The sequence below is a fragment of the Cannabis sativa genome, chromosome 6, assembly GCF_029168945.1.
Source record: "Cannabis sativa cultivar Pink pepper isolate KNU-18-1 chromosome 6, ASM2916894v1, whole genome shotgun sequence".
In the NCBI taxonomy this organism is placed as follows: Eukaryota; Viridiplantae; Streptophyta; class Magnoliopsida; order Rosales; family Cannabaceae; genus Cannabis; species Cannabis sativa.
The window spans coordinates 11286112-11300491 of record NC_083606.1 but is presented as its reverse complement, the minus strand read 5'-3'; the positions used below and the strand labels follow the sequence as shown (position 1 = coordinate 11300491).

At 32.8% G+C, this 14380-nt stretch overlaps 2 protein-coding genes and 1 long non-coding RNA gene across 3 annotated transcripts; all 3 read left to right on the top strand.

Moving 5' to 3' along the window:
- The first annotated feature begins 281 nt into the window (after window positions 1-281).
- LOC133039149 (uncharacterized) lies at window positions 282-1229 on the top strand. The gene has a single exon (XM_061117977.1). It carries the CDS (start codon window positions 282-284, stop codon window positions 1227-1229), a length of 948 nt encoding a protein of 315 aa, XP_060973960.1.
- A 10241-nt stretch (window positions 1230-11470) lies between these two features.
- Window positions 11471-12498, top strand: LOC133038769 (uncharacterized). The gene is made up of 3 exons (XR_009688282.1): window positions 11471-11556; window positions 11653-11718; window positions 11858-12498. It is a non-coding gene; the product is annotated as an uncharacterized LOC133038769 (long non-coding RNA).
- On the top strand, window positions 12499-13748 carry LOC115694768 (ABC transporter A family member 1-like). The gene is made up of 4 exons (XM_030621854.2): window positions 12499-12512; window positions 12883-13010; window positions 13101-13205; window positions 13575-13748. Exons 2-4 carry the CDS (start codon window positions 12930-12932, stop codon window positions 13746-13748), a joined length of 360 nt encoding a protein of 119 aa, XP_030477714.2. The 5' UTR covers window positions 12499-12512; window positions 12883-12929.
- The last annotated feature ends 632 nt before the right edge of the window (window positions 13749-14380 follow it).

Here is a 14380-nt window from a genome sequence, read left to right as displayed (position 1 = left end):
TAAATAAAATTATTTTTCTTTCAATTTATTTCTTTGTTCGCAAAGTATTCTACCTTATTATATCTTAATAATCAATTTGACATTATACTTATTAGTTAGGTTTATAAATTTTTATTATTTATCTAACAACAATAAACCATCGATAAAATTCTATTTTGAAAACATAAACAATTCGAAAACTTAAAATATTATCATAAAATTATCATTGTATGTTATATATTTAAGAGTACTTATATTTACACATGTTTAATAATTATTATTTTTATTGTGTAGAAATAATAATGGATAAAAGTTGGATATGGTCTAATAACAAATTATCAGAAGAATATACCAACGGGGTTAGTACTTTTATTAACCTCGCACGTAGTCACTTGAATGATGAGAATAAAACTCCTTGTCCTTGTACCGATTGTGTGAACTTCTACTATCACGAATTAGAAACAGTAGAGCGACACTTATGGGTCAATGGTTTTTCTAAATCTTATACAAACTGGGTATATCACGGCGAGGACGAAACTGCTTCAAGCTTCAATATTGATGATTTAGAGTCAGACATAAATGAAGACAACGAAGATTCTGAGGAGGAGGATGATGAAATGTTTGACGTTATTGAAGATATTACTGGAGGAGTAAATTTTGAAACTAATCAAAATGATGAAATTGGAGGGGAGGAAACTTATTACAATGAACCTACAAATTTTAAAGAATTATTTGACGAAGTAGAGAAAGAATTATATCCAGGGTGTTCACAATTTTCTTCTTTAACATTTTTGGTGAAAATGATGCATATCAAGGTGCTTAATAAAATGAGTGACAAATGTTTCGATATGATACTTGAATTACTTTGTCAAGCTTTTCCGACTGATCATAAGCTGCCAAAGTCTCATTACGAAGCTAAGCGAATGTTACGCACTCTTGGATTGGGTTATGAGACAATTCATGTATGTAAAAATGATTGTACTCTATTTTGGAAAGAATATAAAGATGCTACAGAATGCCCTACTTTTGGATTTTCAAGGTACAAACATAAAGGAAAGAAGAAAAAGAATGTACCGGTAAAAAAAATGCATTACTTTCCAATTACTCCACGTCTACAAAGACTTTTTATGTCACGACATACGTCAGATGAAATGAGGTGGCACAAAGAAAAGCGTGTAAAAACTGAAGGTGTACTTAGACATCCTGCAGATGGAGAAGCTTGGAAAGAATTCGATAAACAATTTCCATAATTTGCAAAAGACCCCAGAAATGTCAGATTGGGACTTGCAACCGATGGATTTAATCCATTTGGAAACATGAGCACAAGCTATAGCATATGGCCTGTTGTACTAGTGCCTTATAACATGCCCCCCTGGAAATGTATGAAAGAAAATAATTTCATAATGGCATTATTAACTCCTGGTCCCAACTCTCCAGGTAAAGACATTGATGTTTACTTACGACCCCTAATTGATGAGCTAAAACAATTATGGGAGGAAGGGGTAACAACATATGATGTATCAAATAAAAAAGAATTTATAATGCGTGCTGCAATATTGTGGACGATAAATGATTTTCCAGCTTATGGTACAATATCTGGATGGAGCACAAAAGGTTACAAGGCATGTCCTATTTGTAATGTGGATGCTTTGTCGTTTCCCATATTAAGTAAAATTAGTTATATGGGGCATCGTCGTTTTTTGCCATTAGATCATCCATGGCGAAAAGATAAACGCTACGATGGTAAAATTGAAAGTCGTCCTCCTCCTAAAATATTATCAGAGGAAGATATCTTAAAACAATTGGAAACAGTTGATCAGTTCATTCCAGGAAAAATACCTAAAGACGATAATGGAAAATTGTTAGAAGAAGTCGTGCAAAGGAGAAAAAGATTAAAGGTTGATGTGAATGGTGGAAAAACCCAAAAGAATAAACCTATTTGGAGTCGAAAATGTATTTTTTGGGAGTTAGAATACTGGTCAAAATTAAAGTTGAGACACAATTTAGATGTGATGCATATTGAAAAGAATATTTGTGAAAGTATCTACGGTACAATGTTATGCATAGATAAGAAGTCAAAGGATACTGAAAAGGCCAGACTTGACTTACAAAGGATGAACCTACGCAAAGAATTACACTTGAAGAAACAAGGAGATAAATGGTTTAAACCACAAGCATGTTACACATTGCCATTAGTTGACCGGAGAAAATTTTGTACGTGGTTAGGGTCGGTCAAATTTCCAGATGGGTATGCCGCAAACATTTCAAGGAATGTCAATATAAGTGAAGGTAAAATTATTGGCTTAAAAAGTCACGATTGCCATGTTTTGCTGCAAAGATTATTACCAGTTGGGTTGCGACCATATGTGAAAAAGGATGTGATACTTGCCATTTCCGAGCTCTCATTATTTTTTCGAAAGTTGTGCGCAAAAACATTATACGTTGAAGACTTGGATACACTAGAGAAAGCAATTGTAAAGTGCTTATGTAAACTTGAATCCATTTTTCCTCCAGCGTTTTTTGATGTCATGATCCACTTAGCAGTGCACTTACCTTCAGAGGCAAAGTTAGGTGGTCCGGTACATACAAGATGGATGTATCCTATTGAAAGGTAAAATACTAATTATTTTTTAAAATAAAATTTTATCCATCTTATTTTAAAAATTAAGAATATTTTTCTAATGATGAATTTTAATTTTTTAGGTTCTTAGGTTCTCTAAAAAATTTAGTTAAGAATAGAGCACGATCAGAAGGTTCAATTGCTGTAGGATATGTTGGTAAGGAGGCCTTAACTTTTTGTTCGATGTATCTTCACGGGATTGAAACAAAATTCAATCGTCCAGAGCGTAATTGGGATCTCAGTGAGGTACAAAATGAATCAACGTTGTCTGTTTTTGATCAACCTACAAGGTTATTTGGTGGAAGGAAATTTCGCAATTTAGAACCTAATGAGTATAACAAGCTGCACTGGTACATTTTAAATAATTGTCCGGAGTTACAACCTTACATCGAGTAAGATTTATAATTATCGTATAAATTTTAGTTTTTATACATTTTGCACAAATATTTATATCATCTTTTTCTTATTAAATAGCGAGCACAAAGTTTTATTACAATCTAAAGGCGTAGTAGACATCATTCGAACTCAAGAGTTGGAATTTTCATTTTGGTTCAAAGAAAAAGTAAGTATTTTTTTTACAACTGCGTTAAGTATAGTTTCTACTAAAAGCTAATAGTTATAATACTTTTACAGATAAATGAAAAATATAAATTATCTCCTCATCAAATTACAAAATCAGTCTTAGCTCTTGCAAGTATGCCAGATCATCGAATCTTCTCGTATAATGGATGTATAGTTAATGGCGTGCGCTATCATACTGAAATTTGGGACGTCGGACGAACCACTCAAAATTACGGTGTTTGGGTTGAAGGTGAACATGGTGGCAGTACGTGTGACTTTTATGGTGTCATAACAGATATCTTAGAAGTATCATATATATATGATCATAAAGTGGTACTTTTTCAATGTGACTGGTATGATACTGATACCAAAAAGAAAAGAACACACCAAGAATACCATATCACAAGTATAAATGTCAGCTCAAAATGGTATAAGGAAGAACCTTATATTCTTGCCGACCAAGCAAATCAGGTATTATATTTGGAAGATGATAAGTTTGGTTCGAAATGGAGAGTGGTTGATAAGGTGAATCAACGCCACTTATGGGACGTTCCAGAAGTAATACTTGAAAGTGTAGATGCAGAAGAAGATGGTTCCAATAGTTATACAGAAGCTTATCAAGAAGAGAGATCAAATTATATTGACATAACATTTGATGAGTCAAACGTCGAAATTCCTCTTAACCATCTAAATGCAGAATTGATAGAAATTAACTCATCACATATTAATTTTGAAATAATTAATTGTGATCAAATTTTGAATGAAAGTAATGTAAGGGAAAGCGATGATGATATATCAGATTCTGAGACTGATATAGGGGATATTGATAAGAAATTACAACATTCTGAATGTTCATCTACAGATGAAAGTGATGACAGTTTATAAATAATTTTATATTATTGCATAATTTTTTTTATATTAATTTTTATTTATTTAATTTAGTACCACTTCAAATTTATTAGTTATTTGGAATTTTATAGGAACATGGGACCGAAAAAAAAGCAATTGATATCCCTAATAAAACCCGATCAACGCGAAATATTTCAGAACAATCATCTGAGATTCCCATTACTACTCCGTCTTTACCAGTTTCAAGAGTTAATTATTCCACTACAACACAACCAACAGAGAGTACTCAAAATGAACAAGAGGATTTAGAATCTACTGGTATGCTTTTTTATATATAATTATTATTATTAATTAATTTGTAAATTAATAAATTTGTATTAGTATATCTTTATCAAATATTTCTCTGAGACATTTTGTATTTATTTTTATAGCCCCAACCAAGAAAAGAACTCGTGGCCAAAATAGAAGTAAAGGCACAAGTAAAGTAGTTGCGGATACAAAAAGTAAGTTGCCGATGCTGACTAGAAAGGGAGAACTTCACCCGGTAGGAGACAATGCTTCAAAATTAGCATCAGAAATTGGTTTTATAGTAAGAAATCATGCACCTCTTAAATATAAAGGGTGGAAGAATGTCCCACCAGAGGATAAGGCACTTATTCATACTCGTATTAAGGTTACTTAACTTATTCAAAAATAATTTTTTTTCTACATAATTCTTTTTATTATTTCTTTTACATAACATTTATCTTTCAATAAATATTGAAATTATTTTAATCTATTTATGTAGGACAAATTCAAAATTGATCCGAAGGAAGAAAGACACATGCATGACGTCATTGAACGACATTGTTCAAATCGTTACAAAAATTATAGAAACCAACTTCATGCTCATTATAAAGATGTTGTAAAAGAAGGAAAGGATCCACTGGCTAATCGACCTTTAAATCATAGAATGACGGACCAAGATTGGCACTGGCTGTGTGACAATATCTTTGGTAATCCTAACTGGCAGGTATAATTTATACTTTCTATATGTTTATTAATGATATAGTATTAACATCATATGATGTCATTTATTTTTACTTTATTTAGAAACGTTCGGTTGCGGCAGCTAAAAATAAAGCTAAAGTACCATATAATCATCGAGGCGGATCAAAATCTTTTATTCAACATCGAACAAAAGGAGTAAGAGTATTTACATAAGAATAATAATGTTTTTTTTTTTTTTTTTAAAAAGGGTTATACTAACAATTTTTTTGTTAAATAGTCTTTAGTTAATGATGTTGGAGAAATTGAGCTATTTAGGAACACCCACTGGAATGCAGAAAATGGTTGGTGTAATGAGGAAGCAAGAACACGATATGTATGTCTTAACTTGTTATATTCTTTCAAAATAAATTGTTTAATTTTCCTCTAAAATTATTCGTTTTAAAAATACAGGATCGAATGGTTGAGTTAAGACGACAACGTCAAGAGAATAATGAGGAAATACTGGAAGATGAAATCCGTGCTGAGGTTTTGGGTAGTGAAAGATGTGGTCATATACCTGGATTAGGACCTGCCCTTAACAAAAAAAACTCAAACCACCAAGTTGAAAAAGTAATTGAAGATCGTGTTGCAAACATGCGAGAAGAAATGCGTAATGAGATACGACATGAGGTGCGAGATGAGATTCTTCAAGAGGTAAGAAATGAACGCCAAGATTTTTTACAACAACTCAAAGATATTATGAACATACCCAACAATCATCCTATTTTTGGCATCCAACAACCACCGCCTCCACCACCACCACCTCCACCATCTCCACCATCGTTTGGACCACCTCGTGTTGATACTACCTCTGTTCCATCACCACCACCTGCTGCTAGGGACTGTTCTTCTCCACAATCACCAACAACCGCTAGGGCATCTGGTCCACCAGCACCGTCTCCGGTTACTTCAGATAAGGTATTTTTCACTTGAGTTTTAAAACAATTATAATTCTACTTAGTGACTTGTCATATCTCACTTACTTAATTTTCATATTATAATACAAGCTTGTTTATTGTTTGGTTTGCAAATAAAGACAATTGAGTGCAGTTTGCACGTGATTGATCCTAACATCAAAGGAACTGGCCTAGTTGCATTTGGGTATCTCAAATTAGAAAAATCGGATGCGAAAGGTGAGATCACGGTACATGGAGAAAAGAAGAAGCATTGTGACTTTAAACGTGTCTTCATAGAAAAGGTTGTTGAAGAAAATGCCGATCTACCATGCTGTAACGTCCTCGCTTCAAGCCTCCATTGGGCCCTTACACCCACGGACTAATGGCTCTTATACACGAGTACGCCACTCTGGCTACTTTCTAGATTGATGACTGACCCTACAGACCAACACAAGTGTTTCCAGCGTGCTTTGTCCTCACTCACACGCATCCTGAGAAAACTTCCCAGGAGGTCACCCATCCTTGAAATTGCTCCAGGCCAAGCACGCTTAACTGTGGAGTTCTTTCGAGATGGCCTACCGAAAAACAAGATGCACCTTGTTGATATAGGTAGTACCAATCAATCCATTTAAGCCATCTTCAACTGTGTAGTCCCATACCTACACAGTCTCAGAATCATCTTCAACTGTGTAGGCATATTTTTTTTATTTAATAATTTATATTGCTATTATGTTAATATTATTATTATTCATAAAACTAAACCTAATAAGAGTCAGAATAGTATAGGTTTCATTAACCCTAAAATTATATCGTTCTATTCTTCCCACCTAGACTAACCCTAAAATTTTCAAATCATCTTTCCATTACATCCTTAGCAAAATCTATACCACTCTTCACTCTCATCTTTGATCACCATCATCTTATGTCTATCGATCCAAGTAGCTTGATGTATTTGAGGTAAGAAACTCTACATTTACTTATTTATTGATCACAATAGGAGAATTTTCGTAGGTCTCCTTTTCTTATTTTTCAGAATGAAACATGTCTCAGTAAAACTGTCATATCTCTTTAAATACTCATCCGATTCTCGCAATCTTGGTGTCTACAGAAAGATTATTGAATTTCCCATAATTCTTATGAAGAAAGGTTTTACTGAATCGAAATTTATCTATGTCAAAAATTAGTATTTTTATGCTGTTTGTTGTAAATCGTTTTTCATAATTTCTATATAAGTTGTCTCAGTAAAATCCAAATATCTCTCTGAATAATGATCCGATTCTAGCGATCTTGGTACTGTTGAAGAGATAATTCAATTCTCTAAATGTTTTATGAAGAAACCATTCACCAATTATTGATTATTCTAAGTCAAAATTATTGTTTTATTGCTGTAGTTCGAAATCCATTTGTTTCAAGATTTCTAAAAAAAAAACTGTTTCGGTATAATATCTATATCTCTTACGTTGTAACTCCGATTTTAAAGATTTTAGTGTCATTAGAAAGGGAATTCGATTTTCTAAAACTTTTATGAAGAGAGTAATCTCTGATTTGGAATATTTAAGTATCAAAACTTTGTATTTTTGATGTCTCCTGTGATTCGTTACTCCATATTCCTTCTCAGAAATAGTTTTAGTAAAACTATCATAACTCCCTCAGTTTTAATCCATTTTTAATGATCTTTATATCGTTGGAAAGATAATGGAATTTTCTATAATTTTTATGAAGACAACTTTTACTGAATTAGTGTAGTTGTTGGTCAAAAATAGTAATCTTTCTGCTGTACTGTAAGAGTACGAATTTTAATATTAGGGCCTTGACCCATGTCTTATTATAGGTAGTAGTGACGAGATAACAACTCTTAAGCAGCGAGATTTGAGGTAAGGAAATTAGATAGTTTTGTATGTGTTTATCTGCATAAATTTAATCTTTATGTATTGAAATATGATTTATGATTTGTTATTATGAATATGTATATGGTACTGAGAATGTATGGTATGGACACAATATGAGTTTGTGAATTGACATAGATTATGGTTGTATGACTTGTATATGTTGTATGTTGTATTTGTATGTTTTAGGTTGTATGTTGTATGATGTATTTGTATGTTGCATGTTGTATGTTGTATGCTAACGTCTCAGGTAAAGTGGGGGGACCATGGTGGGGTATGATACGGGATAAGGCCGTTGAATGTAGAGATACCCTACCCTGCATTTTACTGAGTCGTGTATGAGATTGTTATGGTGGGTATGATACAGTGATGTTACTGTTGAATATAGAGATACCCTATCCTATAACAATGGTAGGGCTGCATAGGCCCATGTTATTATATGGGCAGATTAGGCCCAGGATACTGTAGGGTCAGGCTAGGCCCGGGTTATGTAAGTAATGGCTATGATATGCCAATGTTGTGATAATGACATTATTATTTATAGTATTGATATGATTATGTTATGAGTATGATACTGGAGTTATGATCTCTGTATATGAGTACGGTGTGAACAAATAGTATAGACTTGTATGATAAAGGTTTCCATATGTACAGTTATTTGGTTATAGTTATAAAAGAGCATGTATGATATTGCTAAAACTTAATAAATACATTAATGGTATGTGTGATATTATATGGTATTGTTTGATAAGCATTTCCTTACTGAGCTTTTAGCTCACCCCCTTACTTTCCCCCTACAGGCAATAGACAGGGAACATTGAATGTAAGTTTGATGAGTTGGGTCAGTTCTGGTATGTATACTCCGAGGGGCTATGGACGAGCAAACGGTCTAGAACGCCGGTGGAGCCTTGGTTTTGTTTTTTTTATGTAGTAAAGTAATCTGAGCTCAGTGGAATATTTCAAATTTATTTTTTTGCACTCAACTACTTATTTTGTTTTTAATATGAATGATCATTCACTTTTTTTTTGCATATTTATTATAAAACCCACTGTGTATTTCCAAACAGCTTTGAATCTTTTTAATTAATGCATCAAAATTAGTATTTTGTAAAATAAGGCAAAATATTGGGGCGTTACAGAAGGCTTCTTCAAAGTGGGTTCAGCTGTGAAACATTTCGTCTTCTGGCCGAAGAAACTAATAAATATGCCTTCAGCTTGTTCACTGGCTCCGCCTACTCAGCCACTGATACACTTGAAGAGGCCAGAGATGTTTCATGAATCACACTACACTCCACCTGAAAAGACATTGTTGTTGACGACACTTTTAGGGATTGTTCAGAAATGGCATCAGAAGAAAACAGTACAACATGAGCTTAAACAAGAATTGTTCGGACCTGGCCATGAGTGTTGGATCGACAAGGAAGATGTCATAGATGTGTGCGAGCTGAGATGGATCGGAACTAATGTCATGACTATTTGGTGCAGGTATAGTGGTTAATATTTAAGTTAATAATTATATTTGTAAATTTTTACTAATAAAATTTTATGATTCAGTTATTTGCAGGAACATTCACTTAATATCAGTGGTTTGAATAATACATATGCATTTTTAAATCCTGCTTTAGTATCCTCAATATCTTATAAAGATCCCAATAGACGTACACAGAATCTCATTGAGCGGTTGAAGGAAATACAACCCGATCAATGGTTGATTTGTCCCTGGAATCATGCGTAAGTAGATTTATAATTTAATATATGTAAATATAGATCGATCAGGGGGTTCACTAAACTTTTTTAATTATGTGGAGTAGTCAACACTGGGTAGTGATAATCATCCAGGCTGCTACTCAGTCAGTGGTATTCATTGACCCAAAGAATAAGCCAATTGAAAATGAAATTAGAAATTGTGTCACAACGTAAGTCATCATTTTTTTTTCTTTAATTTAACTTTTCTTACTAATTCTTTCACTAATTAACTTCTCTTTGGTGTAGTGCTTAGGAAACCTACATGACCCAGCAAAATATACGAAAAAGGGCTGAGATAAAGATCAGGCAGTACAGGTGTCGAGGACAACCGGACGATCAACAGTGTGGATATTACTGCATGAAGATTATCAAAAGCTTTATGACTCAGTACAATCCTGCAACTTTTTTGAAGGATAAGGTATTTAGACATACATGATTCATTTGATAAAGTTTTTATTTAAAATAAATTCAATGTTATCTATCTCTGGTTGTACAGTTCAAAGATGACAAGCCTTACAACAACCAGGAGATAAACGAAATACGAGATGAATGGGCCGATTTTGTGAAGTCTTATATATTAATGGAATGAGTGCACAGTTCTTTATACGTGTAGGGTATATAATTTTATATGACCGCTACTTTTGGTTGTACTTAGTTTTTGTTATGGCGATCAGAATACAATTTTTATGATCGTTACTTTTAGTTATATTAGATTTACTTTATAGTTATATTAATTTTTTGTAGCAGTGAGTACTACAATAAATTTTTATTTATTATTATATTTATTTAGCTGTACTTTTTTTTTTTTTTTACTTTTATTAATAATTTTTAATAATAAGGTTTTTTAAGTATGAATCAAACTTAATAATAAAATTTATTAGTTCAAATGAGTTGACAACTTGGCATTGAATTATATATTTTATCTATTATATTTGCTTATATACGGATGGACAATTTATAAATATTAATTTTTTTTTTCTGGATATATTAATGTTAGTTTGATATATTATTTTTAATATAATATGAAAATATTTTTATTAAAATATTAACCAATGTATAAAGATAACAAATAATTATATTATTTGTTTTTTTAAAACATATAATTATTTATTATTAAAAACAAACTGCTACTAAATAAATTACCTAAAATATTTTTTTTTGGAGGTAAACTCCAAATTTTTCCTCTATATTTTCAATTGCCTTACAGTTACCATACTCTCTCGCCTTCTTCCCCAAATTAAACTGTCTCAGCTTTCTCTAACCTCATCAGCTCAGCTCACCGTCTCAACAGCTTCCCGGGCGCACCCAGTAAACCGAAAATGTAATAACACTCACTCTCTTCTCTTCTTTTTCCTTTGTACGTTGGCAAACTTTTTCTTCTACTAAATTCCACTCGACTGTGAACTAGAGAGAGAGATAGGGAGATGGTGACGCTGCTAGTAGCGACGATTATTCATCCGCCTTCAATCAACCCGACTAATGCGCTTCTCCCCATGCCCGGATGGCAACCTCTTCCTTCTTTACAGGTATTCCTTGTTCAATTTCATATCCCAAGTATTCCTTTTTACAAAAAATGTATCGATTTCAGATCTGGGTTTTTGATACTACCATTAAGGTTGTTCTTCAACCTCAAAGAAGGAAGGAGATGGTTCGGAAGAAAAGGCATCGACGGTCTGGTTGCTCGATTGCGAGCCTAGTATGTGGAGGCTGTGAGGCTTAGCACAGATTAAAAAGCCAGAGTAGATGACTTTTCACTCACTTTTGGAATAAAATATTGGTTTGTAGTTTTTAAGGGGTTGCTCAACAAGCCAGAGTAGATGACTTTTCACTCACTTTTGGAATGGAATATTGGTAAATTATGTCTGTTAGTCACTAAAAACTAAATTTGGAGTGTCATTAAATTGACATTCTTTTCTATGTTTCAGATCTTCGTGATGACAGGGGTTATCTTGCTGATCATATGGGAGCCAACGCCATAACATCTGCTCAGGTATTTATACATAGCATATATATGTGTGTAAGTGTGTTTGTGATTTTACCTTTGAAGAACGAATGAAGCTAACTCAATCAAACGTTTATGAAATAGGGGGAGGAGCTAAGGAAGCAAATTGGTGCTGCAGCTTATATTGAGTGCAGTTCTAAGACTCAACAGGTATTATTTATGTACAGCTTACAGAAGAGTTCATAGATTGTTATGATGTTTTCTGTTGAAACATTCATACCAGTTTATCAGTTGGGTATTGATTCATGTTAATGTTTTCTTAAAACTGAAAAATAATATTCTTCTTCAGAATGTCAAAGCTGTTTTTGATACTGCCATTAAGGTTGTTCTTCAACCTCAAAGAAGGAAGGAGATGGTTCGGAAGAAAAGACATCGACGGTCTGGTTGCTCGATTGCGTGAGTACTTCCATTCATAAGCTCCTTGATATGTTTCTTTGTTGCCCAAAATGTATTGCTGTCTGGGATTAGATTTAGTTAGTATTTGCTCATTATTTATTTATTTATTTATTTTTATAGATTTAATGACACAAAGTATTGTATTTGCTCATTATTGATAAGCTTATTTAGAAGCTAAAATTTCAACAGAAGATATTAGAGAGAAGTAATAAAAGTAAGTGATGATAACATTAAAATTCTAAACACCCCATGTGAAATTGAACTAGTGAATGTTTTGCTGTTTCCTTCAATTTAGTACCCTAATCAGATAGAAATAAAGTACATTGTTAGTAACATGGGGACTTGGGTTGAGAGTATATTGATGAAATTTGAAATTAAAAAATAACTTTATAAATAAAATGGCAAATAAAGATGCTTCTCTGTTTGGTAATACTGCTTTCTTGTCTTCTTGGCTTGAGCCAAGCTCTAAATTAATATAATGGGGGGACCTCAATTGACCTGAAAATAGTCTTGGGAGAGTACTTGGAATGGTCTTTTTAGTATATTTGGTATGTCTTATCTTTAAATAATATTTTATAGAGAAAAGTTGTTGATTTTGAACTACTAAATCATTGTTAAAAAAATTAGATCACTTTGCAATTCAAAATGCATAAAACAAATATCAATTTAATTTTTTTTTTATTTTAATGTATTTTGATAAGCATACAAACTATTTATTGAGAAATCTGTTACTTAAAAGTGTTATGTATTGTTTTTTTTTTTTAATTCTCATGAATGCTCTTTTTTCTTGTGTCTACATCTGCAGTGTTTTAGATAAATATATAGATGCATGTATTTTTTAAGCAATGCATTATTGTCCAGAATAGAATAAGCCTGTTCAATTTCACTTTTACTTACATTAAAATTGATTGTCTGTAGGTCTGGATCAGTTTATCGGAAGGGATTGTTTCTTGCCAACAGTCATCATGTTTTTGGGATATGGTTTAGCTGTTGCATCGTCAACATATTGCCTTTCTTTCTTCTTTTCAGACCATACTATGGCTCAGGTGAGAAATATTTTTATCCTTATCGATGTCCGGACAATCATAATTTCTGCTTACGCTTTCAAGCTTATAAAAATATTTTATTCTCTGCAGAATGTAGTTCTCTTGATCAACTTTTTCTCTGGACTCATTCTTATGGTCATATCTTTCATTATGGGGCTTATTAAGTCAACTGTTAGTGCAAATTCTTTTCTCAAGGTGAGTTTCTATTAGCCAACTGGAGAAGTGTTTCTTCAGACATTACTATCAAAGTAAATGACTAAGGTTTGGATTGTGCATAAATTTTTAACCTTCCTGTTCATTGAAAAAGCAGGAGTGAAAGTCTAATATCAACTATTTTATTTTTGATTAAGAAATGGGGAATATGTATTAAAATTAAGCTGAAAAATACTCTCTTTCAGTACCTGTATGAAACTGTGCTGCTGTGAAAACTGTTAAATTAGCATATTTTACACTACAAGAGGAATGAACCTCATTAAATTAGCATATTTTTGTGATTCAGTACTATGCACTGTAGGACATTATTAATTAATTATCATTCTCGACTTGTGTACTCTACTCTTGCAGAATTTCTTCCGACTATCTCCAGGGTTTTGCTATGCTGATGGGCTTGCATCACTAGCTCTTCTGCGTCAAGGGATGAAAGATAAATCTAGTGATGCAGCTTTTGATTGGAATGTAACTGGTGCCTCTATATGCTATCTTGGTGTTGAGGTTTATATCTTCTCATTTTTTTTTTAAAAAAAATTGTTTTGGATATCTTGCCATTTATAATTTTTTAAGTTAGAATTGAGTACGAATTCTTTAGAAATATGATATGATCTGACATGGCTTTTGCACTTGTCACAACATTTGTTACTTCCTGTTGACACTTGGGCTTGAACTCTTGCCTTCCTACAAGGAATGGTGGAGTATAAAAAGTTTCCGACGTGATGGTTATCCTCATTTAGAACCACTTTTGGGATCCTCTGCAGAAAAGGTTGCTCTTGACTTCGATGAAGACACAGATGTGGCAATGGAAAGAAACAGAGTACTTTCAGGTTCCGTTGAGAATGCTATCATTTACTTGCGTAATCTTTCACAGATCATGCCTATAGATGCTCAAAGAATGCTTTAAGAGTTTGAGGGGTGTGTGCTTTTAGCTTTTGAGTTGGAGCTAGATCATTTTTTTTAGGTTTGTTTGCCTAATTTAGTGTTGGTTTTTTTTTTTGTTCATTTAGTTTGGTTTGTATTGGGGTAACTTTTTTCTGTTTTCCATGTTGGCAACTCTGATTCATGGAGTTTGTTGTTGTAGTTCATAGACAATACAATTCAAGCAAGGACTATGTAATTGAATTTTTTATGATTGCTATTGTAATTTTTATGTAATGAAT